This window comes from Lynx canadensis, chromosome C1 (assembly GCF_007474595.2).
Source record: "Lynx canadensis isolate LIC74 chromosome C1, mLynCan4.pri.v2, whole genome shotgun sequence".
NCBI classification, from domain to species: Eukaryota; Metazoa; Chordata; class Mammalia; order Carnivora; family Felidae; genus Lynx; species Lynx canadensis.
The window spans coordinates 74,881,554-74,908,167 of NC_044310.1; the positions used below are offsets into that span (position 1 = coordinate 74,881,554).

At 37.8% G+C, this 26,614-nt stretch overlaps 1 protein-coding gene across 4 annotated transcripts in view; it reads right to left on the reverse strand.

Annotated features, from left to right (window-relative positions):
- The window catches only part of KYAT3 (kynurenine aminotransferase 3), a 73,307-nt gene that overhangs the window by 16,363 nt on the left and 30,330 nt on the right, over nucleotides 1-26,614 (reverse strand). For all 4 annotated transcript variants that reach the window (XR_004343979.1, XM_030325035.1, XM_030325037.1 and 1 more), the window contains 8 exons: nucleotides 21,552-21,610; nucleotides 20,629-20,773; nucleotides 16,855-17,004; nucleotides 12,732-12,818; nucleotides 11,366-11,491; nucleotides 11,146-11,266; nucleotides 3,046-3,122; nucleotides 1,532-1,621 (listed from right to left, as the gene is read on the reverse strand). Coding sequence is in view for 3 of the 4 variants with exons in the window: in XM_030325035.1 (XP_030180895.1) it covers nucleotides 1,532-1,621; nucleotides 3,046-3,122; nucleotides 11,146-11,266; nucleotides 11,366-11,491; nucleotides 12,732-12,818; nucleotides 16,855-17,004; nucleotides 20,629-20,773; nucleotides 21,552-21,610 (855 nt within the window). In the remaining variant the exon portion in view is untranslated. The remainder of the gene's footprint in view (nucleotides 1-1,531; nucleotides 1,622-3,045; nucleotides 3,123-11,145; nucleotides 11,267-11,365; nucleotides 11,492-12,731; nucleotides 12,819-16,854; nucleotides 17,005-20,628; nucleotides 20,774-21,551; nucleotides 21,611-26,614) is intronic.

The window sequence follows — 26,614 nt, forward strand, 5'->3', positions numbered from 1 at the left end:
ATTATATGCATACTCCCAATAGGCTGTAAGCTCAATAAGGGAAGAATTTCTTTATGCTGTATTTCTTCTACTAGCAAATATTTGTTGAATAAGTGAATGGATTGATTTTGAGTGGATGAAATGAGTTTAATATGTATAAAACCAGAAGTCAAAACTAACCTTTATTATGACACTGCTTTAGAGAGTCACAGGAAAGAGAATTTTAAAACAAAATTTTGTCTCATTCAGTAGATATTTTTGGCAGGAAGCAAAAAAAGTAAGCTTACTATAGCCACACATTTCAATCTTTCAGCCTTCTAACAGCCTTCCAGAAAAAGATATTTTTTTCAGTGATCTGATTATTCACGGAATGATGGTACACATATCCCTGTTTTATAATTTATTTAAAAAAAAAACACAGAAACAATATAAAAAAGATATACATTAAAAAGTCTTGTACCCACCCCTATCCCTATCTATTCATATCGCCTATTCCTCATACCCATACAAATAGCCACTTTTAGTAGCCTCTTACAGATCCTTCCAGATATCCTTTAAGAAAATAAAAGTGTATGGTTTCTCCCTTTCTTATACAGGATATAGCACAAATACACACTACTCTGTATGTTGCTCTTTTAACCTTATAGTATATTCTGGAAATCTTTCCATATCGATAATTATAGAGCTTCCTCCTTCTTTCCCTCTCTCTTTCCTTTCTTTTCATTTTTAAATAGTCATGGTGACAGACAGAATAATGGACCCCAAAGGTGTCTAGGTGTTAAAACCCAGAACCTATAAATATGTTACTCTACATAGTAAAATAAACTTTGCAAATGAGGTTTAAATTAAGGATCTCAAAACACAGAGATTATCTTGGATTATTCATGGGCCTAATACAATCATAAGGATCCTTGTATGGGAAAGAAGGTAGCAGGAGAGTCAGAGTCATGTTAGAGTTATGTGACCTCAAGCCAAGGAATGTGAGTAGCCCCTAGAAGATGGAAAAGACAAGCAATGAATACGACCTTACAACCTACAGAAGGAACACCAGTATGGAGACACCTTGTTTTTAGCCCTGTAAGACCCATTTCAGACTGTTGACCTCAAGAACTGTAAGATTAAAAATTTGTGTTGTTTTAAGTCACTAAGTTTGTGGTAATTTGTCACAGAGAAATGGGAAACTAATGCAAAACTCAGATAATATTTAAATGTTTGGCTAGACCATGGTTTATTTAATTGCCAGTGGATGGATAATGTGCATCCCCTATCTTCTTCAATGAATGGCCACGCACATACAGAGCTTCTTGCTTCTCATGTTTACAGATAATAGCAACAGAGTAAACTCCCAGAAGATGGATTCCTGCTTTGGAGCACATGCACATCTATAATTTTGCTTGGTGTTGTCACTGTCCTTCACAGCTGTTCTACTTTGCAATCCCACCAGTGTTCAAAGCTAAAACTCAATGATTTTAAACAAACAAACCAAAAAACCATTCTAGTAACACCTTCACCAAAAGACCATGCTTCAACCCCAAGTTACTCTAACACCTACCTGTAAAGGTGTAGCACAAGTATAAACAGTGTTTTGTTGAACTGTCTGTAAATGTTTTATCAAATGATTAGGACCAATGGACCAGCCAAGCTGAAAAAGGAAAAAAAGAAAAGCAGATTTCAGAAAGTGAATCTAACTGTATGTATTAAATCTGATAGAGTAGCTCAGCTTAATGTAATTATTAAACATATGTAATTCTAAAATGTTCACTCTATGAAAGTAGTGTAGTTATTAGTATTTGCTCATCATTTCAACACTGTTCTGTGGGAAAGTTTCCCACTGGAGTCACTAAACTCTGTCTTCAGAAGGTAAATAGTGCCCACAATCATTATAACCCTTTTCTTTTCTAATTCGCTACTTCTGAAGGTCTAAAAACTCATAACAAAGCTTATTTGAATTAGACAAAAGTAACTCTGAATGAGAGCCTAAGGTACTCTTCCATAATTTGGTTCTGCAGGCCCCATTTTTGATACTCCTTGCTTCTTGCCATGTTCAGGATAGGGCTGGTTGGAAGATAATCAAGCTTCAACTGGGTAAATTGTTAATGTATTACATAGTGCAGTGCTTAAGTACACAAATTCTGAAGCTGGATTGCCTGGCTGGCTTGAGTTTATTAGCAGTATAACCTCAGGCAACTTACTTAACTTCTCTTACTAGTTTTATTATCTATAAAATGGGGATAATAAATTATACTCACTTCATAATGCCATTATGAGAATGAGTATGTGTAAAGCACTTAGAACCTGGCACATAGTAAGTGCCAAAATATTAGCTATTATTATGTATTATATTTTTCCTCCTTTTTTATTAATCTGCAATAATCTGAACATTCTTTGCAAAGAAGAGTGCCATTGGTTGGTTACTTATAAAATGAAAAATGACTATTTTTCTGCCATTTGCAATAACATGGATGGAGCTACAGAGTATTATGCTAAGTGAAATAAGTCAGAGAAAGGCAAATACCATGTGATTTCACTCATTTGTGGAATTTAAGAAACAAAACAAATGAGCAAAGTAAAAAAAGAGAGAGAGAGAGAGAGAGAGACAAACCCAAGAAATGGATGTGTAGCTAGAGAGAACAAACCGAGTGTTAGTGGACGGGAGTGGAGGTGTGGGGGGATGGGGTAAATAGGTGATGGGGATTTAAGAGGGCATCTGTGATGAGCACTGGGTATAGTAATGAAGTGATGAATCACTAAATTCTATACCTGAAACTAATATTACACTGTATATTAACTAACTAGACTTTAAATAAAATTTTAAAAAACTTAAAAAAAAAAAGAAAGAAATGATTAGGTCTCAAAAAGGAGAAAGGTCAACAGGAAAGCTGAATGAGTAAACGAAAGGTCAGTAAGTACAAAAACCTGGGAAAACTGAACATATATGCATTTAACACACACACACACACACACACACACACACACACATACACACACACACACACTCTCTCTCTCTCTCTCTGCAAGAAGTAAAACACGTGTCTGTTTTCAAGCAATTATTCTTTTGCATCTTACCTTCCAGCCAGTTACACTGAAAGTCTTTCCGGCACTTCCTATCGTTATTGTTCTCTCCCACATACCTGGAAAAGTAGCTAAACCGGAAAAAGAAAAAAAAAAGGTTAAATAATTGCTTTCCAATCAATCTACATTCACTATAACTTAAAAACATAAATGTAGTATAATGCAGTCGGTATATTTCAGTAGGTTTTTTAATTTTTTAATGTTTATTTATTTTTGAGAGAGAGAGAGACAGAGCTTGAGAGGGAAAGGGCCAGAGAGAGAGGGAGACACAGAATCTGAAGTAGGCTCCAGGCTCCGAGCTGTCAGCACAGAGCCCAATGCGGGACTCGAACTCATGAACTGTGAGACCATGACCTGAGCCAAAGTTGGACGCTTAACCAACTGAGCCACCTAGAAGCTCCTATTTCAGCAGGTTTTTAAAATATAATGTAACTTTAAGCCAAACATAGTTGAAAATGTCACAGTGCTTAAAAATACTATATAGTATGTGATAGATTAAATAATGTTAACTAGCAAAATCACTTCCAGGGTCAGAAGTGGCAGAGATGTCAGTAGGCAGCGTTCCGGGCAGTGGTTGCACAGTCGTGGCGTGGCACCTGGTGCTCAGTGTCAGTGGTAGCTGTGCATTCACTAATACTGCACTCTTCCTGTGGCACCATTTTGATTGTGGTCCTGACCATTGTTGACTCGCCTCTACTCTGCCCCTTTTCCGAGTCTACCTCTACAGGATTCCTAAGACAATGTTTCTTAAAATGTGGTTCTCACACCAGTACTAGCAATATCAATGGGGAACTTGTGAGGAAGGCAAACTATTGGACCATATCTCAGATCTCCTCAATCAGAAACTCTGGGGGTAGGGCCCCGCGATGCATGTGTGCATGTGTGTTTTGCTAACAATTTTAAGATATATATCCCACACCATAAAATTTACTTATTTAAATCGTCTAATTCAATGGTTTTTAGTATATCTGCAGAGCTGGGCAACCAGTTTTAGAACATTTTTTCACCCCAAAAGCCCATACCTTTTAGGTATCACCCCTTAATATCTCCGTGGCCAATAGCCCTAGAACTTGTCTGAATGGAGTTTATTTGGCATACTTATTCTCTCCATAATGCACACCACAGTCTTCTTATACTTCAAAACATCAGCCAACACTTCAGCACTATGCTACGGGGTCTATTTTAAACAACAAAATCACCATGAAAAGGGCAGTTGTTTATAGTATAAGCTGAAATAAGGCAGAGTGTTGCCTTGTTGACCTCAACTGAGAATACACATATTAGGTGACTCAATTTTTTGCCCCTCTTGGCACGTCTGTGAATGAAGTGCTGTGAGTATTGACTTTGAAGTTACAAATAGATTTCTGCGAGGTGATTCACAAATATGGATTCCACAAATAATGAGAAATGACGGTGTAAACGTTTTCAAGTGATTGACATCTTTAATAAAATCATTCATTCACATACTCATTTGCTTATCAAACATTTATTACCAATGACCAGGTCCCAGGGACTAAGCCATGTCTAAAAGAAACAAAGATGAGAAAAAAGCACATCCTATCTTTGAAGAGCTTATGGTCTAGCGGGGATAGGAGAAAAGTAAAACAACAGTCATATACAGTGTGTAAGTGCTGTAATAGTAAGCGGCATGGAGTATCATGCAAGGACAGAAGGTGTTAGGGGTAACTTTCTGCAGCCAGTAAAGCTTAAGCTGAGACCTGGAAGACCATGTAGACTTCTGCCAGTCAGAGAAGGGGAGGAAAGGTATTTGGGGCAAAGAGAATGCAGGTAAAATCATACAGGTATAAAATGCAGGAGCTTGTAAATTCTGCCCCAAATTGGTAAATTATTCCCTTGTTAATCTTCGGAGAATGCTACCTATGCTGCTCTTTGTTCCCTTTTTTTAATGTTTATTTATTTTTTAGAGAGAGCGCACGAGCGGAAAAGGGGGAGAGAGAGAGGGAGACACAGAATCGGAAGCAGGCTCCAGGCTCTGAGCTGTCAGCACAGAGCTTGACGTGGGGCTCGAACTCATGAACCACAAGATCATGACCTGGGCCAAAGTCAGCGCTTGATCAACTGAGCCACCCAGGCGTCCCCCTATGCTGCTCTTTGTATTCCTCAAGTAGTTTAGATGTTAAGTTCTTCACATGCAATCCCATGAGTTTTTCACTTGTTTTTCAGAGGTACAGTAGATACTTTTGTATTGTTCTAAGAGTGTTGGTATACATAAAGAGAAAACAAATAGCCATTTCTGTGTGATCTAAGCTACTGTTTTCTTAATCTTCTCATATACAAGTCAAGTGGCTACTAAAATGTAAGGTAGCTATGGGGCGCCTGGGTGGCGCAGTCGGTTAAGCGTCCGACTTCAGCCAGGTCACGATCTCGCGCTCCGTGAGTTCGAGCCCCGCGTCAGGCTCTGGGCTGATGGCTCGGAGCCTGGAGCCTGTTTCCGATGCTGTGTCTCCCTCTCTCTCTGCCCCTCCCCCGTTCATGCTCTGTCTCTCTCTGTCCCAAAAATAAATAAAAAAACGTTGAAAAAAAATTTAAAATGTAAGGTAGCTAAAGAAATTTCCAAAATGGAAATTCATACGTAATCAGTCCATTGTGAAATACCTGCCAATATCTGTAAAGGTAGGAAAACTACATAAATCAGGATGTTATAATTGTATTCTCTGTGGAGTAAAACAAAACCCAAAAATAATAAATAAAGAAAATATTTAGAGAATTCAAAGAAAGAATATTCTAACATTTGATATAAATATCCTATCATTTCAAGTTTTGAAACAGTTCTAGTATTCCAAAAGAATACCATGACCATGTCCCACTTTCCTATTTGACCAGAGAAAATCTAAACTATGTATATAATGCAGAGTATCACCTCTTTTAAAGTAATAATATGTATCCAAAACCCAGAAAGTCTATTAATAAACACAATATTTAGAAATAAGTTCTTTAAGGGGCACCTGAGTGGCTCTGTCAGTTAAGCATCCGTCTTCTGCTCAGGTCATGATCTCACCATTCCCGAGTTCCAGCCCTGCGTCAGGCTCTGTGCTGAAAGCTCAGAGCCTGGAGCCTGTTTCAGATTCTGTGTTTCCCTCTCTTTCTCTGCTCCTCCCCTGCTTGTGCTCTGTCTCTCTCTCTCACAAATAAATAAACATGAAAATCAGAAATAAATTCTTTGAAATTAAGAATTACCCAGAGAAACGAATACAATCCTAACATGTTTTCTTAAGTTATATCCAAAGGAAATCAAAACCACCCACATGTCAAATGTAGGTTTCATTCACAAAACATCAATGTAATAGTTTTGGTATAATATTTTTTTGAAAAGAGCTAAGCAATTTTGATGGCTATTTTAGCCATTTTATTTATTTTTTTTTTAATTTTTTTTTTCAACGTTTATTTATTTTGGGGACAGAGAGAGACAGAGCATGAACGGGGGAGGGGCAGAGAGAGAGGGAGACACAGAATCGGAAACAGGCTCCAGGCTCCGAGCCATCAGCCCAGAGCCTGACGCGGGGCTCGAACTCACGGAGCGCGAGATCGTGACCTGGCTGAAGTCGGACGCTTAACCGACTGCGCCACCCAGGCGCCCCTATTTTAGCCATTTTAAAAAATGGATGTCTTTTTTCAAGCAGTAAGCTAATCAACTGAATAACTTACAAGGAATTTTATATTATTTGTCTAAATGCCAAAAGATTAGTATATCAATATAAATGTATTAATATCTTTTTTATAGAAGAGAGGTTTCTCTGTTGACTGACATGTCATTTTACAGAAATGCAGAGACATCATTTGAATCAAGAATCTGATCCAAGAACAAATTCTACTACTTCATTAAAAAGGGCCCTAAGGAATTTTTTTAAAACATCTGGATGTTCATATCCTCTCCGAGACTTGGGGAGCCACAGAAATTAAAGCAAACAGGTAGAACAGAAGACCACAACACTGTGTGTGAATCTAGAAGAAAAAAAAAATCTTTGCATGTCTGATCATTTTTAAAAAATGGTACCGGGGCGCCTGGGTGGCGCAGTCGGTTGAGCGTTCGACTTCAGCCAGGTCACGATCTCGCGGTCTGGGAGTTCGAGCCCCGCGTCAGGCTCTGGGCTGATGGCTCAGAGCCTGGAGCCTGTTTCCGATTCTTTGTCTCCCTCTCTCTCTGCCCCTCCCCCGTTCATGCTCTGTCTCTCTCTGTCCCAAAAATAAATAAACGTTGAAAAAAAAAAAATTTAAAAAAAAAAAAATGGTACCTAGGAGTGCCTGGCTGGCTCAGTTGGTAGAGCATGCCACTCTTGATCTCAGGGTTGTGAGTTCAAGCTCCATGCTGGACATAGTGATTACTTACAAAACACAACCTAGGGGCACCTGGCTGGCTGGCTGGCTGGGATGTGAGTCTTGGTCTCGGGGTTGAGTTCAAGCCCCATGGTGGTCGTAGAGATTACTTACAGGCATAAATAAAAGTAAAAAGGAAAACTGATATCTAGTATTAAGCTTAGGTTGCATTTGTATCTGAAAGGCAAGTGGTCATTGCACTTCTCATTTATGACCCGTGGTCCTTAAATCAGCTGCAGCAGCAATAACAGTTATTTACAGGTGGCTTAGGCTTCAACAGAAGTCAGATAAAGATTATAGACAGAAGGAAGAGTGCTACCCCAGGGAAAATGGCCTCAGTGAAAGCATAAGGGTGATGCTAATTCACGATGTACGGCTGGAAAGCTTTATTGTGTTATATTAAAGAACTACTACCACACTCTGCAGATTAATGGAATAGTCACTTTGCATCTTTCGTGTATTCATATTTGATAGAATACCTAAGTTTTCATGGAACCAAACCACTCCCTAAATAATGAAATAGTGAATTCATTTTTTTTTTTTAACTTTACGGGCTGTTATAACAACTAGAATATCTGAGTTAAAAATATAGGTCTTGGGGCACCTGGGTGGCTCAGTCAGTTAAGCGTCCAACTTCAGATTCTGTGTCTCCTTCTCTGTTCCTCTCCCACTCACACTCTGTATCTCTCTCTCTCTCTCAAAAATAAAGATTAAACATATATATATTTTTTAAATATATAGGTCTTGATATCTTTAGCAAGTAATATGTGTTACACTTTTACTATGAAGGGCTTATATGAGGTTTAAACAATATAATAAAGGTTTAAACAATAACTCAAGATCATTTAAAGTTATCTATTGGAAAAATATTGCTGAACTTAGTTAACTAAAACTCTAAGGACTTGAGACATTATCACTTAGAAATGAATATATGTGTTGAGTACAAAATTATATTTATTAATTAGCTAGATGCCTATTCCTCTGTTTAATTGTTAAAAATTACAAAAAAGTGGTGCCTGGGTAGTTCAGTTGGTTAAGTGTCCGACTTCAGCTCAAGTGATGATCTCATGGTTTGTGAGTTCAAGCCCCGCATCAAGCTCTGCACTGACAACACGGAGCCTGCTTGGGATTCTCTCTTTTTCTCTCTCTCTCCGCCTCTCCCCCAATCTCTCTCAGAATAAATGAACTTAAACATTTTTTTCAATTACAAAAAATAATTATTTGTCTATGTTGACCTGATTTTCGACTGGGAATAGTTCAATGATCTGAAACAGAGGTCATCAACGAAAAGGGTGAACGAAGGTGAACTCTGACGCAATTTTGACATGAAACAGCAGTTTGCTATGTTGAGGCACCATGCCTTGCACATCTCTGGCTGCCTTCTCTGTTTATCAATTCTCCCTGAGAAAATTCTCTTCCATGGGTTCCACCACCAACAAAATTTTGACGACTGCCAAAACCCTTTCCCCTCATGATTTGATCCTAACTGTCAGGCCTATAATTCTACTTGTCTCCAGACATCTTCTCTTCTAGGCCTCATAGAGACTGAAACTTAGCAAGACTAAAGAAAGCATGAGAGGCAGGAATTTTCCTTACTCCCCACAGAGCTGCCCCTCCTCTGTACACGTCCACCTCTGCTTACAGGCCTCACCACTGCTGAAGAGACTGGGCCAGAAATTTCAGAATCCCACTGGCTGGTTCCCTTCCCACCTTCAGATGCTATACTCTGCCCTATTGTTGACTTCTAAATAGCCCACTTGTGTCAACTCCACTGCTAGGGCATCTAACTCACTTCAGGTCCTCGCCTGTAACTGGTTCTTACCTTATAAAACAAATCCAATCAAGGAACCCATTCCCTTGTCTTGGCACACCTCCTGCAGTAGTTCTCAAATTATGCTTCACTGGAACTTTAGTGATCAAATTAATGTGTAGAATTTTTTTTTAATCGATTTTAACTTTTACTCCATGAAATTTTCTCAAGCACCTAAAGTACTACCATTTATCTGATAGTGTATGCTACCAACAGTGAAACAAATGAACATTTAGTGAGAGGTAAAATCAGAAAAACTCTGATATGTCTGTATCAATGGCTCTTTGTACAAATATGCACACAACTGGGATTTTTATATTGACTCCTTCTAATTAAGTTTCTATTAAGAAAATTGCTTCTAGTTTCAAAATGGAAGGCAACGTATCCCTATTCTACAATGTGAACATTGTGGCTTCAAGGTGCTCTACACTAACATTGAGTTTCAGAACCACTTACCTCCTCAACAAGTTTAAACTTTGTTCTCATAATCAAGACTGCCAGAATTACTCTACTTTTCCATTATCATCTGTGACTGTTATAACATATCCTTATAAGCCACTTGCCCTAATCTTAAGTATATCTTGATCTGTTATGCCTTCTTGCCTCAGTCCACATTAGTTTATCTGATAGGAATTTTAATGTTTTTAATTTTTAATTTTTATTTTTTGAAGGAGAGAGAGACAGAGCATGGGGTGGGGGGGGGAGCAGAGCGAGAGGGAGACACAGAATTTGAAGCAGGCTCCAGGCTCTAAGCTGTCAGCACAGAGCCTGATGCGGGGCTTGAACTCACAAACTGTGAGATCATGACCTGAGCTGAAGTCAGATGCTTAACCGGCTGAGCCACCCAGGTGCCCCCTGATAGGAATTTTATTTGTACCTCTCTGCTTAACAAATTCCATCTTTCGCCCACTCCTCTGTTGATCTTCTCAAGCAGCTGCTTTGTCCTCCATATTTCTACACTTTAAAACGTACCACAGGGATAATTATGATATATGAAACAACTATTTATATACAAGCGCACTAATTTATTTATTGATATCTGCCACAGTGATTTCAGTTTTTCTTCCCTTATCTCCTTCATATTTCCTATTCATTTCTTCATCAATTACTTTCTGATTACCTAACACGTGCAAGATCCTATGCTAGAAACTGCACATTCAGAAGTCACTAAAACAAACAAATATCCTATGTTCCAGCAGGTTAGAAGTAAACTATATATATTATTATAATAGAAAAAACAAAACAGAACAAAAAAAAAAATAAAGCAAAGCAAATTCTGGAAGAAAGACTTATAACTATCTTAAATGTGGCCATAAAAACTGGTATCTGAATAAAGCCCTGGGGGAGATTGAGCCATGTGGATATTTGGGGGAAAAGTGTTTCCAGGCATAGAAAGGGCAAATGTACAGACCCAAAGGTTGCAACCCAGCATATAGTCTTATGGTTGATATCAGTTTAGATAACCCCAGAAGACACCAAGGCAGGGTGTCTTGGGAGATGGCAGGGTAGTAATGATGAAACCTCAGGCAAGAGCCAAGCAGCAATAGCTTACTCGCCCTGCAATTTTCTCCTGTCGACTTGGCATTTTGGCAACTTGCTCAGCAGAGACAGTCCAACTTGGGAACAAGTAAGCTCCCTGTATCTTATGTACCATGTAATAGATGCATTCTTGATAAAAAGCCAAGGATATGGGCAAAAGTATAACTTCTCTGGTTTCATACCCTTATAGTATGATCCAAAAATCTCTTCCCCAAAGTTTGTACTGCTTGTCTTTCAGTCTGTTTATTAATTCACTCAAGCATCATTTATCCAAATCCCATTTAAGTGCTCACACAGACCGATACCCATTTCAAGGACTATTTTAAAGCTGTTCTGGGATCCCTTCCAATCAGTTGTTCCACATGTGCCCAAACACATTTAGATTTGTGACTTGATGTAATAATCAGTACCTATTTTTACATGTTTATTTCCAGTATATACAAGCCATTCATAAACCTCATCACTGATGCAGAGTGTGTCATATTTGATGCAAAGGTCAGCAATTACTTGGAGTTCTTCTTTGGTATATACCTATATGTATTAAAGAAAACAAAAGAGCAGAGCCAATTATGATTCAACATGCAAGACAATGATAGGTCAGAGGACTGTATAAAGAGATCAAAGACTCACCTTGCCAATGGGGTTATGTGGAGTATTCAGTATAATCGCTTTGGTTTTGGAGTTAAACTTACTTGCCAGTTCTTGAGGATCCAATGTCCAGTCAGAACTAGACCATTTTTTCCCATCGACAGGTTTCTACGTATGAAGAATCAAGATGTGATTTAATCCAATTAATTCATGTTTGCTGTCTTACAAATAAATAACCTAATGGCACAGGGTGGCGGGGCAGAGTAGAGAAAGGCATGGCAAAGGTAACTGAATAAATGACTAACAAAGAAAATAGAAATAACTAAGCTTTCATTCTGCCTTAAGAGCCCAAGAGGACTTAAGTCTCATGCTCACACCTAGTAAATGGGAAAATAAACTCTGTCAACATAAACAGCTGTTAACGTATGTACATGCCTTCAAAGGAGTCAGCTATAACTATGGTTAACATGTCTGAGACTGTAAGGCTAATACAAGATTCTGTGATTCACCTTAGTGTATTACTTATTATAGTAAGATGTTTAAAAAAGACAATAGTAGCATACTTTATTAAATTCCTTAGTAGGAAATTAAAAAAAATAATTCATTCATAATTCCAAGATCAGACGAGATCGGGCACATTCAGGGTGGTTTGTCCTTAGACAATTCATTCATATTTCAACAAGCATTTATAAAGCACCCAGCATATACCCTACACTGTTAGTCACTAGGGAGCAGGGCTATAAAAGTGAGTTAGAAATGGTCTCTGGGGTGCCTGGCTGGCTCAGTCGGGTGGAGTGTGCAATTCTTCATCTCAGAGTTGCAGGTTCGAGCCCCATGTTGGGTGCATATTACTTAAAAATAAAATCTTAAAAAAAAAAAAAAAAAAAAAGAGGGGTGCCTGGGTGGCTGAGTTGGTTGAGCATCTATTTTACTCTTGATTTCAGCTCAGGTCTTGATCTCAACGGTTCATGGGTTCGAGCACCACATTGGATTCTGTGCTGACAGTGTGGAGCCTGCTTGGGAGTCTCTCTCTCTCTCTCTCTCTCTCTCTCTCTCTGCCCCTCCCCTACTCCTGCATGCTCTCTCTCAAAATAAATAAACATTAAAAATGAGAAAAAAAAAAAAAGAATTGGTCTCTGATCTGGTGGTGTTCATAGTTTATGGGGGAGACACATAACCACAAAAGAATGTTACATATAGTGTGGATATTGATACAACAGAGACACATGGCAAACACAGGATAAAGCAATAACAGCTGCCCTCTTAAAGATGTTGATTACCTTCAGCCATTGTAGAGATACACAGTAAATCCCAAAATGTAATAAAAGTAGGAACTTCATCAGTGACAAAGCAATTCTGTATATTTTCAAAGCATCTTAAAGTATATGTATCGCATTGGCAAACTTACAGGTCTTAGGGGAATAAAAACAGGTGTTGCTCCAGCCATTCTCACCATGGACTCATAGCAGTCATAGAAAGGTACTATTACTATGACCTAAAATAAAAACCAAATAAGAATGTAACATATCAATCATTCATTCATTTAAAATATATTGTGTACCTCCTATGTGTGAGGTGCTGTCCTACATACTGAAATGCAGCAATGAAAGAACTGGCCTTCCTTGCCTTTATGCCTGCCTCTTCGTGGGAGAGGACATGGAAGAGACGTTAGAGACAGATGTGTCCAGGGAGTTCCGGCTCTCTTAATGAGATCCACAGAAGGGCTTACAGTGGGGATTCTTGAAATTATATGCAAGACTTTACATGTGCCTAGGTAGATTTTTCTGGGGAAAGAGGCCATAATTCCCATCACATCCTCCAAAGAATGTTCCAGCCAAAAACATGAAGAATTTCTTTAAATTTTAAATGACAAACAAACAAAAAAATCAGAGAGGGGCAGAAGCAAAAGACTCTGAGGAAAGATAACAGCAATGCTCTCCATTATGGAGAACTAATTTATAAGTATTATCCTGAGAATAAAGATGTTTCTCTTTGGTCAGAAGCACTCCAAAACAAATAGTGGATGCAGGGAGACTAGTTAAGATGCTACTGTTATTGTCTGATACCCTCAGTTTCCCTCTGGTGACTTATACCTAGCTAGATTCAGTCTTTTTTCCCAATCTCTTGAGATCTATTCCTTGTTCCTTTGCCCCTACATGCTCTCTCTCTCAGTCACCCGTGGGCTGGCTTTTAGGTCAGTGGGCCAATCCAACCAGTCCCTTTGGTATTCCACCCAGAGTCCACCAGCTTGGATCTAAGTAAGCATCCCTGATTTTTTACTTTTCTGTAAGGAAAGTCTGAACACATAATTTATATCTTTCATGTATATTCAATTTTTATTATCTTTTTAAACCTAACAATATTACATGAAAACTTCATATTATTACAGTTTTAATATTTATTATCTTTTAAGGAATTTTTTTTGATGTTTATTTATTTTTGAGAGAGATAGAGGCAGTGCAAGAGGGGAAGGGCCAGGGCCGGAGGGAGAGGGAGACACAGAATCTGAAGCAGGCTCCAGGTTCTGAGCTGTCAGCACAGAGCCTGATGTGGGGCTTGAACTCACAGACCAGGAGATCATGACCTGAGCCGAAGTTGGACACTTAACTGACTGAGCCACCCAGGCACCAACCCCCACCCCCCGCTGTTTGTTTGTTTGTTTTTTTTTTAATATTTATTAGCTTAATGGCTATTTGGGAGTCTACTGAATTCTACAATAAGTTTTAATCGTTTGCTTGTGCATTATATAGCATTATATAACAATGCTATATTTATTTGTGAGTATGTGTAGTTTCTCTATTTTTAAAAAATGTTTATTTATTTTGAGAGAGAGAGAGAAAAAGTGCAGAGAGAGGCAGAGAGAGGGAGAGAGAGAATCCCAAGCAGGGCCCACACTCAGTGCAATGTGGGGCTCAATCCCACAACCATGAGACCACGACCTGCACCAAAATCAAAACTCAGATGCTTAATTGACAGAGCCACCCAGGTGCCCCTGTAGTTTCTCTATTTTTAAACAGTTGAATAAATTCACATGATTGTTATTTTGCTAGATCAAAGAGTTGAAACATTTTTAGGGCACATTATACATACATACAGTCAAATTGCTTTAGGAAATTGGATAACTATAATTTCCTAAGTCAACACTAAGTTGTCTCACTTAACTTTCATTGGCTAAATTAGTGATATCTAACTGTTGCTCCAAATTTTTTTTAATGTTTATTTATTTTTGAGAGAGAGACAGAGACAGAGTGTGAATGGGGGAAGGGGCAAAGAGAGAGGGAGACACAGAATTTAAAGCAGGCTCCAGGCTCTGAGCTGTCAGCACAGAGCTTGATGTGGGGCTCGAACCCACAAACTGTGAGACAATGACCTGAGCCGAAGTTGGACGCTTAACCAACTGAACCACCCAGGCACACCACTAACTCTTGTTCTAAATTTGCACATTTAATGTGTATTTCATATGATGTGAAGTAACTCTTCAAGGCCTTTCTCACTAAAGTCACATAAGGCTGTTACATTCTAAAGCCCCTTCGTTTCTACTAGTCATTCAACTCACATTGAGTACCTACTATACAATCTGCTATGTTAGGTGTTAGGTAATGGGAAGTACAAAGAAATGAACTTTGTTTGTTCCCTCTGGGAATGGATCTTTCCCTCAAGGGAACTGTAAGCTCTTAATCAGTCTGTGAAATTCTCAGGGACCAAGATGACCTATCTTTGAACCCTAGTGAGAAACCTAGTACCTGATTTGAAGTGAGATATAAAAGAAAACTGGGAGAAAGGGAGGTAAAATTGAAAGAATATACTTGATATTCTTTGCTGTAATTTCTTTATTTTTATGATGGGAATAATTCCCCTCACTTTCTGAAGAGTATTTATTGAGCACTCAGTATTTTAGGGACTGGCAGTATAGCAATAAACTTTCTACTGTGAGAGACCATAAACAAGAAAAAAACAGAAGTAAATTAGATAATTTCAGATAATAACAAATACTATAAAGAAAATAAAACAGGTCAATGTGACAGAAAGTGACACGTGTGTGATTTCAAAATATCAGATACAGTGATCAGGGAAGAAAGAATAAAGGTCAAGGGCTGAGCCTCTGGGATGCAAAAAGAGGAAGCAACAAAGGATTAACAACATCAAAGAATGAGATAAAACTTTCAACTATTTTACAGGATTAAAGGAGATTATGTATATGAAAGTGTAACTGCACTTCCTTAAGATGTTTCCTTAAGTAGCTTATTGTCTGGCATAATAGAGAGAATTAGAGATGTAAAAGAGGAACATAATACAATGTAGTAGCAGTATCTTTTATGTAAGAGGTACAGAGAGTGCCATGAGAGTTCAAAGAAAGGAATTAACAACATAGATCATGGTAAATATTCAGCAGTGCCTCTCTGGAGTTTCCCAGGCCTACATTAGCAGAGTCAATCACTTCTTTCTGTCACTACTGTAACATACACACACATTCTTATTCACCTGCTTGCGAGTCTATCTCCTCTACTAGATGGGGAACTCCTTCCACACAGAAACTGTCTTTTAAATTTTTTTTTTTTAACGTTTATTTATTTTTGAGACAGAGAGAGACAGAGCACGAACGGGGGAGGGTCAGAGAGAGGGAGACACAGAATCTGAAACAGGCTCCAGGCTCTGAGCTGTCAGCACAGAGTCCAGCGCGAGGCTCGAACTCACGGACTGCGAAATCATGACCTGAGCCGAAGTCGGACACTTAACCGACTGAGCCACCCAGGCGCCCCAGAAACTGTCTTTTAAAAATCTCCCATAGTGCCTACTATGGGAGATCCTCAGTGATTTCTGAATGAATGAAAGAGGTCAGGAAATACTGAAGCAGGGGTATTGGAATGATAATAGGGAAAGAGTCCCAGTACTAAAGCAGAAATCACTCAACCTTCTTGTTACACATCCCTCACATGCTGCTGCTAACAGTGCCGGGCACAAAAACACACTGACGAAATACTGGCTGACTGAGTTCAGATAAGGATAATTTTAGTAGTGCAAACTAAAGATTCATTTTCCCCATCATGGTTGGCCCCTTCCACTTACCCTTCTCTAGATAGGCTATAGAAATAAGAATGAGTCACATGCAGCAAAACAGATGAATCTCACAGACATAATGATAAATGAGAGAAGCCCATTCAAGAACATACTGTGTGATTCCATTTATATTACATTAAAGAGCAGGTAAAATGAGCCTATGGTGATAGAAGACAGAAGAGTGGTTACCTCTGGGAGAATATTAACTAGGAAGAGGCATAAGGGAGCCTTCTGGGTGCTGGGAATGTATTATATCTTCATCTGGCTGGGGTTACATGGATATATGTATATATGTAAATATACACACGGGTAAAAAATTTATCAAGCTGTACACTTAAGATCTGTGAATTTTACTCATATGCATTACACTTCAAAAATAATTAAAAATAGTGTAAAATAAGTAACAGATTCAAAGGCAATACAAATGATAATAATGATTGCTATGGGTAAGATGATAATATTAATATACTTACTTCATCTCCCTCATCAATTAATCCTTGAATGGTATTAAAAAGAGATCCATATGCTCCTACTGTCACAAGGATTTCTTTATTTGGATTGATTTGCTTTTGATAAATTTTTTCATATAAGCAGGATAGAGCTTTCACAAGCGATGGATGACCCTGTTGAATAAAAAAGAAAAAACCTTGAATTTGATTATGGGATCTACTTCTTGGAAGCAATCTGGATTTAAAATGAAAGAATTTTTAAAATTTGGGTTTTTTGTTTATAATTATCCAAATAAAATTTTTATTTTTTTAATGAAAATAAAAAACATTTTTTTCCCTACTCACAGACAGTTCCTACATGAATGGTCATGAAAACTTGCTAATGACTAAAAATCCCCATTAAATGATTGGTTTGGAATTCAAAATTCCAACATGTTTGCTTTGATAAAAATTGACATCAGTACCAAATATACCTTTGACAGTACCTTTTTGGACAGCCATGAAATCATATTGAACTACTTTATTTTTGACAGTAATTAAATTTTACTGAATAGAGTTGGACTTTTTTGCAATTAAAATTAAAAAGCCTGCATTGACGGTATATACCCTGAATCTGTTCTTCCAGGTTACCAAAGAGTAAGTTATTACGCCAATCAATGGATGACAGAGTGAGGGCAAACACAAATTCCCCAAAGAAACACCCATTAGTGCTGACGTGAGAGCTAATGTTAGGAGGAAGCAGGACATTCTTCATGACAGCCAAGAGGGGAGGAGTCATCTAAGAGAACAACCTTCACCAGAGGAACGAAGGGACTATAAATGCACAAAGTCAGAGACATGCGGGGAGTCTTAACTCCTTGATTAGTGCTTCCTCAATTCTCTCCTTCTATGTTCCCTGTTCTTCCCTCCTTCTCTTTTATTTCCCTTCTCATTCCCCTTCTTTGTCTATCTGGTATCAAAGTCACTATTACTTATTTTTTCTTGTGTAGCATGTACCTCTTGTTTTTGCTTTTGGAGAATGACCTTGATTTTCTGTCAGTTCCAAATAAGAGTCTAAGTGCAGGGCAAGTGCCTTTGTTTGCAAAGCACCTAGAGCTCTGGAGGAATAAACTGGGTCAGGACACAGGACAAGAAGGAGGTTGGCAGGATATACCCCATGTTTATGAAGTACAGTAGCCTTTGGTCATCCTAAGTTATCCATCCCAGTTCATGTGAAAAGGAGGCTCTTTTTTCAAAGATACTTTTATTTGTCACCTTTGTCAGAATGTTAGCTAGTATGTCACAGACCCCCACACAGTTAAAACCAATGAAAACAAAGCTATAGCACATTTCTCATATTTTGAGATGAGAGATATTACAATATTAGAGGAATTAAGTATAATTAATAATAGGGGAGGTGATAGAACAAAGCCACTAAACTAAAAAATAATAGCAAGAGAAAAGACTACTTAAATTCAAGCTCAAAAAAATATACATGATTTGTGGAAAGAGCAGGAGAAGATTGTCACTACTTCCAGAAATCCAAAATTCCCTTTGAATTTCACTTTAATAACAGATCTAACAAACTCTAGCAAAGGGTGATCTGAAAGCAACTATAAACACTACACATCTTACCTCAGAATTATAAGGGTCTGTGTCTTAAAGAAATTTTTACTTATAAAAATAAAGTATGCTTCATATAATATTTAAAACTAGGCAGAGATGTGTAAAAAAAAAAAATTATGTTCTCTCCTCAACAACCTTCCATCTCATCTCCCTGAGGTGACCAATGTTGTCCACGGCCTGGTGACAGTGCAACACCATTCCCTGTGCTTATACTAACATACAAACACATATACACACATACTCACATATATTTATAAAACCTGAAAAATATTTAAAGAATGGGCATGGTTATGATCTAATAAAACTTTATTTATACAAAATCAGGAGTGAGTCAGATACGGATCAAGGCCATAGGCTGCCGAACTCTACTATGGATCAACTTAGAGAGAACTGACAACAATATTCCGTCTCCCAGTCTGTTGAATATCACATTATGACTCCATTTATATAGGTCTTCTTTAATGTCTCTCAGCAATGTTTTGTAGTTTTCAGCACACAGATCTTGTGTATATTTTAAAACATCAGTTCAAATATTTAACGCTTTGGGATACTATTATAAATGATATTTCAAAAAATCTTAACCAGCTGCTCATTTTTAGTAGACAGAAATACAATTGATTTTTATCTATTGGCCTTATACCCTGAAACCTTGCTCAATTCACTTACTACATTGTGGCACTTTTTTTGTAGAATCTAGGAATCTTTGGATATCCTAAGTATTTCATTACAGAAGGATAGGGATTGATAGACAGGTAAAGAGGAAGAAAGTAACTAATTGGAAAAAGAGGTTATTAATTAAGAGGCCAGGGCTGATGGCCTAATAACTGCATGTGTTAATGGCAGAGAAAATATGTGCATTGAGAGAATATTCTCTGCAAATTGGTATAGTCACTGTGGAAGACAGCATAGAGGTTCCTCAAAAAATTAAAAATAGAATTGTAAATGCAAATCAAAACCGCAATGAAATATCACCTTATAGCTGTCAGAATGGCAAAAATAAAAAACTCAAGAAACAACAAGTGTTGGCAAGGAGGTGAAGAAAGGAAGTTGTAGCACTAGTGGTGTGAATGCCAATTGGTACAGCCACTGTGGAACAGTACAGAGCTTCCTCAGAAAATTAAACAGAGTTACCATATGATCCAGTAATTCCACTGGATACTTACCCAATAAATTTGAAAACACTAATTTGAAAAGATATATGCACCCCTATATTAACAGCAGCACTATTTACAATAGCCAAACTATGGAAGCAGCCCAAGTGTCCATCAATAGAATGAATGGAAAAAGAAGAGTTGGTATAAATATATACAATGGGGGGTGCCTGGGTGGCTCAGTCGGTTTAGCGGCGGACTTCGGCTCAGGTCATGATCTCGCAGTCCGTGAGTTCGAGCCCCACGTCGGGCCCTGTGCTGACAGCTCAGAGCCTGCAGCCTGTTTCAGATTCTGTGTCTCCCTCTCTCTGACCCTCCCCCGTTCATGCTCTGTCTTTCTCTGTCTCAAAAATAAATGTTAAAGAAAAAAATTTAAATATATACAATGGAATATTACTCAGCCATAACAAAGAATGAAATCTTGCTATTTGCAACAACATGGATGGAGCTAGAGTATAATGCTAAACGAAAGAAGACAGCTAGAGAAAGACAAACACCTTATGATTGCACTAACATGTGGAATTTAAGAAACAAAACAAAGGGAAAAAAAGAGAGAGGGACAGAGACAAACCAAAAACCAGACTCTTAACTATAGAGAACAAACTAATCTGTTAGCAGAAGGGAGATGAGTAGGAGGACAAGTGAATAGGTTATAGAGACTAAGAGTACATGTACCATGATGAGCACTGAGTAATGTACAGAATTGCTGAATTGCTATACTGTATACCTGAAACTAACATAACACTGAATGTTAACTCCACTGCAATTAAGAAAAAAAACTGCAGGAAAAAAAAGAATATTCTCTCTTCCTTGTTGCCATTAGACCCTATGCTGGAACAATGGTAAAGGACTATGGAGGCATTAGAAGTTGGGGGTGGCTCCTTCTAGGAGATAAGGGCAAGGATGGGGGTTTCTCTGATTGTTTGGGACAGTTGGCCCCAGAAAGCCAATTACACAGAAGTGATAGAAGTTCACTTCACATTTCACACACAATACAATATAAAATACAAGTTCATGTCACACATGGTCTTAATATACTTACAAAGCCTCGTGTATACTGGTTCAGACTATCGATTGCTGCAATCTTTGATAATTCTTCCTTTACATATACAGGAGGGGATATATCTGGAAGGCCTTGGCCAAGATTCACAACAGAGGGGTCTGCGGCCAACTTGGTAAATTCAATCCTAAAATTAAAAAATACTAATGAGTACCATAATTACAAAGTTAGATTTTTATGCCTCATAATCTTTTTACTTTTTATAAAATGTTATTTATTTGCTTTGAGAGAGAAAGAGAGCATGAGTGGACGAGGAGGAGAGAAAAAGGAAGATAGAAAATCCAAAGCAGGCTCAGCACTGTCAGCACAGAGCCCGACACGTGGCTCGAACTCATGAAACTATGAGATCATGACCTGAGCTGAAACCCAGTGTTGGATGCTTAACTGAATGAGCCACCCAGGCATCCCTTATACCTCATAATCTTAACATTAAAACTGAAAAACTAAGACCTACTTTAGTCTTACAAATAAAAAAAAAAAAAATGAGTTCCCCCCAAAATTTTACCACCTACAAAATGACTTTACCTAATAAGATGATAGCTGAATTAATTAACTTAAAAATTTCTTACCAATCTCAATTCCATGATACCAACAGTTCCATCATCTATTTTTTTTCCTCAACCACACCAGCAGCTGCTAGCTAATGGACTACAAATTAAGTGCCATGTGGGCATCATCCAAATTTGTCCTTTTTTCTATTTGCAGGCTTAACACATGTGCTAAATGAATAAATCAGTGTATGGATCCTTAACTTCCTTACGATTCCACTTAATGAATAAATTAAAATAAGTGCTTTTATTTTTAGACTGTAGATGAGACTAAAAATTCCCAATATAGGTGAGTATATAAAATGTATAGGAAAAAAAACTTCACCAAATTATTATTGTTTACTCTGAGGTACTCACCACACATTACTATCAAGGCCTTCAATTCGTTTTGCATTGGTGATTTTCAAAGACATTTTCTGAAAGATATAAATATTGAAAGTGTTTTTAAATTTCTTTAATAAAAATTCAAGGGGCGCCTGGGTGGTTCAGTCAGTTGAGCATCCGACTTCAGCTCCAGTCATGATCTCATGGTTCCTGAGTTCGAGCTCCACAATGGGCTCTCTGCTATCATCACAGAGTCTGCTTGGGATCCTCTGTCTCCCTCTCTTTCTGTCTCTTTCCCACCTGCACATGCTCTCTCTCTCTGTCTCTCTCTCAAAAATAAGTAAAACATTTAAAACATTTTCAAAAAGTCAGAAAATCATGGGTAACTACCTTTTTCCTATTGTCATCACAGAAAAAGCAGTACCACAATGACAAATGCTATGTGTAGCATTTGTCAATACAAAATTCTGAAGAGGAAGTCCTCTCCCACCTACTGCCCCAAGGAATGCTTTTTCTAAGGAACCATAGATGTTTATCTTCTCACATAAGAACAAAAATATCATCCCAGCCTAAAAAACATAAACTGATTTGAAGGCCTGAAATGTACTAAACAGAACAATAATGATACTAAAAAAAAAAAAGTCAGTTTAAAAAAATACCTTGAGTCATTCTCTGAAGATCATTTTAGGTAAGATGTATGAACAGCTCCACAAGTAAGTTTCTTGTATTGCATACAAGAAGCACTCAACAAATGGTTTTAAAACTCAATACAGAGCTCCAAATAGTAATAGCTCACATCATTTTTTTTTTAATTTTATTTTTTATTTTTTAAAATTTACATCCAAATTAGTTAGCATATAGTGAAACAATGATTTCAGGAGTAGATTCCTTAATGCCCCTTACCCATTTAGCCCACCCCCCCGCCACACACAACCCCTTCAGTAACCCTCAGTTTGTTCTCCATATTTGTGGGTCTCTTCTATTTTGTCCCCCTCCCTGTTTTTATATTATTTTTGTTTTCCTTTCCTTACGTTCATCTGTTTTGTTTCTTAAAGTGCTCATATGAGTGAAATCATATGATTTTTGTCTTTCTCTGACTAATTTCACTTAGCATAATACCCTCCAGTTCCAACCACGTAGTTGCAAATGGCAAGATTTCATTCTTTTTGATTGCCGAGTAATACTCCATTGTGTATACCACATTTTCTTTATCCATTCATCTATCAACGGACATTTGAGCTCTTTCCATACTTTGGCTATTGTTGATAGTCACATTATTTTTTTCTAATTTTTTTATGTTTATCTATTTTTGAGAGTGAGAGAGACAGAGCATGAATGGGAGAGGGGCAGAGAGAAAAGGAGACACAGAATCCGATGCAGGCTCCAGGCTCTGAGCTGTCAGCATAGAGCCTGATGCGGGGCTCCAACTCTCAGACTGCGAGATCATGACCTGAGCCAAAGTCGGACGCCTAACTGACTGAGCCACCCAGGTGCCCCAATAGTTCACATTATTGAGTACTGAGTACATACCAGGTACTGTTCTAAGTGTTTTACATAATTAACTCATATACAATTCACAACAACTCTATGTGGTAGTTCTTATCAGCCATCATCTACATTGGAGTAAAGTGAGGTACAGAGGATAAAGTTACAGAACTTTACTCATCTGCCCAAGTTTATAAAAGCTAGTGTAACATTTTAACCCACACAGATTCTTTTTTTTTTTTAATTTCTTTTACCTATTTATTTTGAGAGAGACAGAGGGAGTGCAAGTGGGTAGAGGCAGAGAGAGAGAGAGAAAATTCCAAGCAGACTCTGCACAGTCAGCACAGAGCCCGATTCGAGGCTTGAACTTAAAACTGTGAGATCATGACCTGAGCTGAAATCAAGAGTTGGAGGCTTAACCCACTCAGTCACCCAGGCACTCCAAAACCCAAACAGATTCAACTCAGGATTTGAACCCAGGCAGTTTGACTCCAGAGCACATACTCAGACCTATTTCTATATACTGTCTTTTATGTAAAAAGACCTTTCAAAAAATAGTACAAGAATACTGCCTCCTAAAAAAAGTATATTATAAATTTAGATCAAGTCTGAGGCGCCTGAGTGGCTTAGTCGGTTAAGAGTCCAACTTCAGCTCAGGTCATGATTTCGCAGTTCGTGGGTTCAAGCCCCATGTTTGGTTCTGTGCTGACAGCATGAGGCCTGGAGCCTGCTTTAGATTTTTATGTCTCTCTCTCTCTCTCTCTCTGTCCCTCCCTCCCTCTCTCTCTCTCTCTCTCCCCCAAAAATAAACATTAAAAAAAAATTTTTTTTTTAAATTTAGATCAAGTCTACTTACATCAAGCAAGCTAGGGATATGGTAGAAAAATATTAAAAGTTAAAATTAATGGTATAACATACAATTTCTTAGTTCTCTAGATTTTAAAATTAAGTTTATACTATATTCCCAAAGCACTGAATTAGCCTTGAATTCACTGTTAACAAGCTGCTGGGGGAAAAATAAAAATGATTGGCAGCATTTTCACAAAGATTTTCCTAATAGAATATTAAAGTAATTTTAATTCAATCTGGGAGGAAGATAATGATAACGGTTACTAAATAGACCATTGTGCATTCCAACAATGGAACCCAGAAAAATATCTTTTTAGTCTTCTATTTTTTAATCTTTGAAACTCCAGTGACGTAAATCACATGCAAATTCTCCAGAGGCTAATGCACCTTCCAGAATAGCTTTATGATTAAGTACCCACCTGAACATGATTCTATTCTAGAAACTACAATTATAAAACAAAAAGTCCTGGCATGATAGACACAAAAAGATATTTTAACAACTGTCCTTAGAAACAACATTTCTAAAAAAATGTTTAAAACTTAATGATTCATTCAGCATGTGTCTACACACACAAAGGACAGATTCATATATTAAAAAAGTGAGCAAAATCTGCAGCAGATAATTTAGACATAAAGTCCAATTTTCCTTATTTAGGTAACTGAAGGCAGATCACATTTCCAGATTTAATTTTAAAATTTGTGTTCAGAACAGCCTCTTCTCTCACCATCTCCCTGCTTCTGCTTTGTCCCACCCCTATTCCTCAACCATTCTAATGGTATAGAAATAGTCATAGTATATAAATCAGTCATAGTATAGAAATTAGTAACTCTTGGATCTGATACATGACATAACTAGCAAAGCACAGATAGGATCAGTCATCATGGCTACTGAAAATCTTTGCAAATAGAAACAGATGTTTACAGGTGAAATAGGTCCCTATGGAAGAGGTTAAATGCAGGAAGGTAACATAAACATGAATAGTTCCTTTACATTATAATATATTCTACTTTTAAAAGTCCCCAAAGATTAAGGACAGACCTAAGTATACTATTTAGTAAATTAGTTAGTATATACTAGTTATTATATACTAATTTACTTCTGTAGCTTCCATGTGATCATTCCTCTAACCTTAATGGTCTTTCTACACCAATGTTCTCAACCTTTTTCATCACTGCCCCCTTAAGGAGACCTTTTAGATGTTTCTTCTATTCATCTCCCCCACTGCCCCATAAATGAAGGAGTATGAGTTTGTCAGTAAGGATTCAGTTTTACAAGGTCACAAGAAGGTGTAATAGTTATGGTTGATTTCACCTGCCAAATACCAGTTTTCTCCCCTTAAGGGCAATAATTCCTCCACTGAGAATGCATGTCCTATACTCAATTCAATCCCTGGTCCCCACCACCCTGCTTCTGCATTTGGCTAACTCCTAATCCACTTGCCACTTTCACTTCTCATGTTAGACTTCATTTCCTCCAGAGACTGTTTTCTGACTCCGTAAGTCAAGGTTATATGCTCTTTCTATGTACTCCTATTACATGGAGTATTTTCCAGCATTTACTACATAACACTGTAATTTTCCTCTTTATTTATGTACATCCTTAGACTATAATCTCTGAGGATTGTTTCTAGCTTGTTTGGTGATATGTGTATTAATCAAGTTTCTGCAAAGAAACAGAACCAATAGGATGTGCATATATACAGTGATTTATTTAAAGAATTGGCTCATGTGACTTGTGGGGGCCAGCAAGTTTGAAATCTGCAGAGCAGTCCAGGAGGCTGGAGACCCAAGAAGAGTTGATATTACAGCTCAGAGTCTGAAAGCAGTCTGGCAGCAGAATTCCCTTTTCCTAGGGGAGTGTTAGTCTTTTTTTCTCCTAAGGCCTTCAACTGATTGGATCAGGCCCATTCACATTATATAGAGGACAATTTACTTAAAGTCCACTGATTTAAATGTTAATCTCACTTGATAAACACCTTCAGAGACATCCAGACTGATGTTTGAACAAACACCTGGGTTCCTTGACCTCATCAAGTTGATATAAAATTAACTATCACAGTGTCCAACACATAAAACTATGCCTATCACATAGTAATTTTTCAACAAACATCTGATGAATGAAGAAAATCTCCACATTAGAAGTGAATTTATAGTATCAGTTAGCTTAAGTTAGGTATTTACTGTGTCAGTCAGCTTAAGTTAATGTATGCTTCAGTAACAAATGACTTCAAAGTCTTGGTGGCTTAAAATCATGAAGGTTTATTTCTTTTTCATACAACATATCCACTCAATGTCAGCTGCTACTCTGCTCCATGTCACGGTCACTCTGAGACATAAGCTGATAAAATAGTCTCTATTTGGAATACTGTCAGATTCATAGCAGAGAGAAACAAATTTTTAGTTTCTGCTTAAAGTGCACACACCACTTCTCCTCACATTATATTGGCCAAAGCAATTTCATGGCTAAGCCTGATACCAACATAGCAGAAATTAAAGTCTGAAAGTACAAGGATTGCTGTGGGTTGGACTGTGTCCCCTCCAAATTCATGTTGAGGCCCTACCACCCAGTACCTCAGAATGTGATCTTATTTGGAAATAAGTTCACTGCAGCCGTAATTGGTTAAATTAAGGTCACAGGTTGGTGGGGGGGGGGGGCGCTAATCCAATATGACAGTGGCCTTATAAAAAGGGTAAATTTAGAGACAGTCTGGTATACAGGGAGAACGTCACATGAAGATGAAAGAAGAGAGTCAGGGAATGCC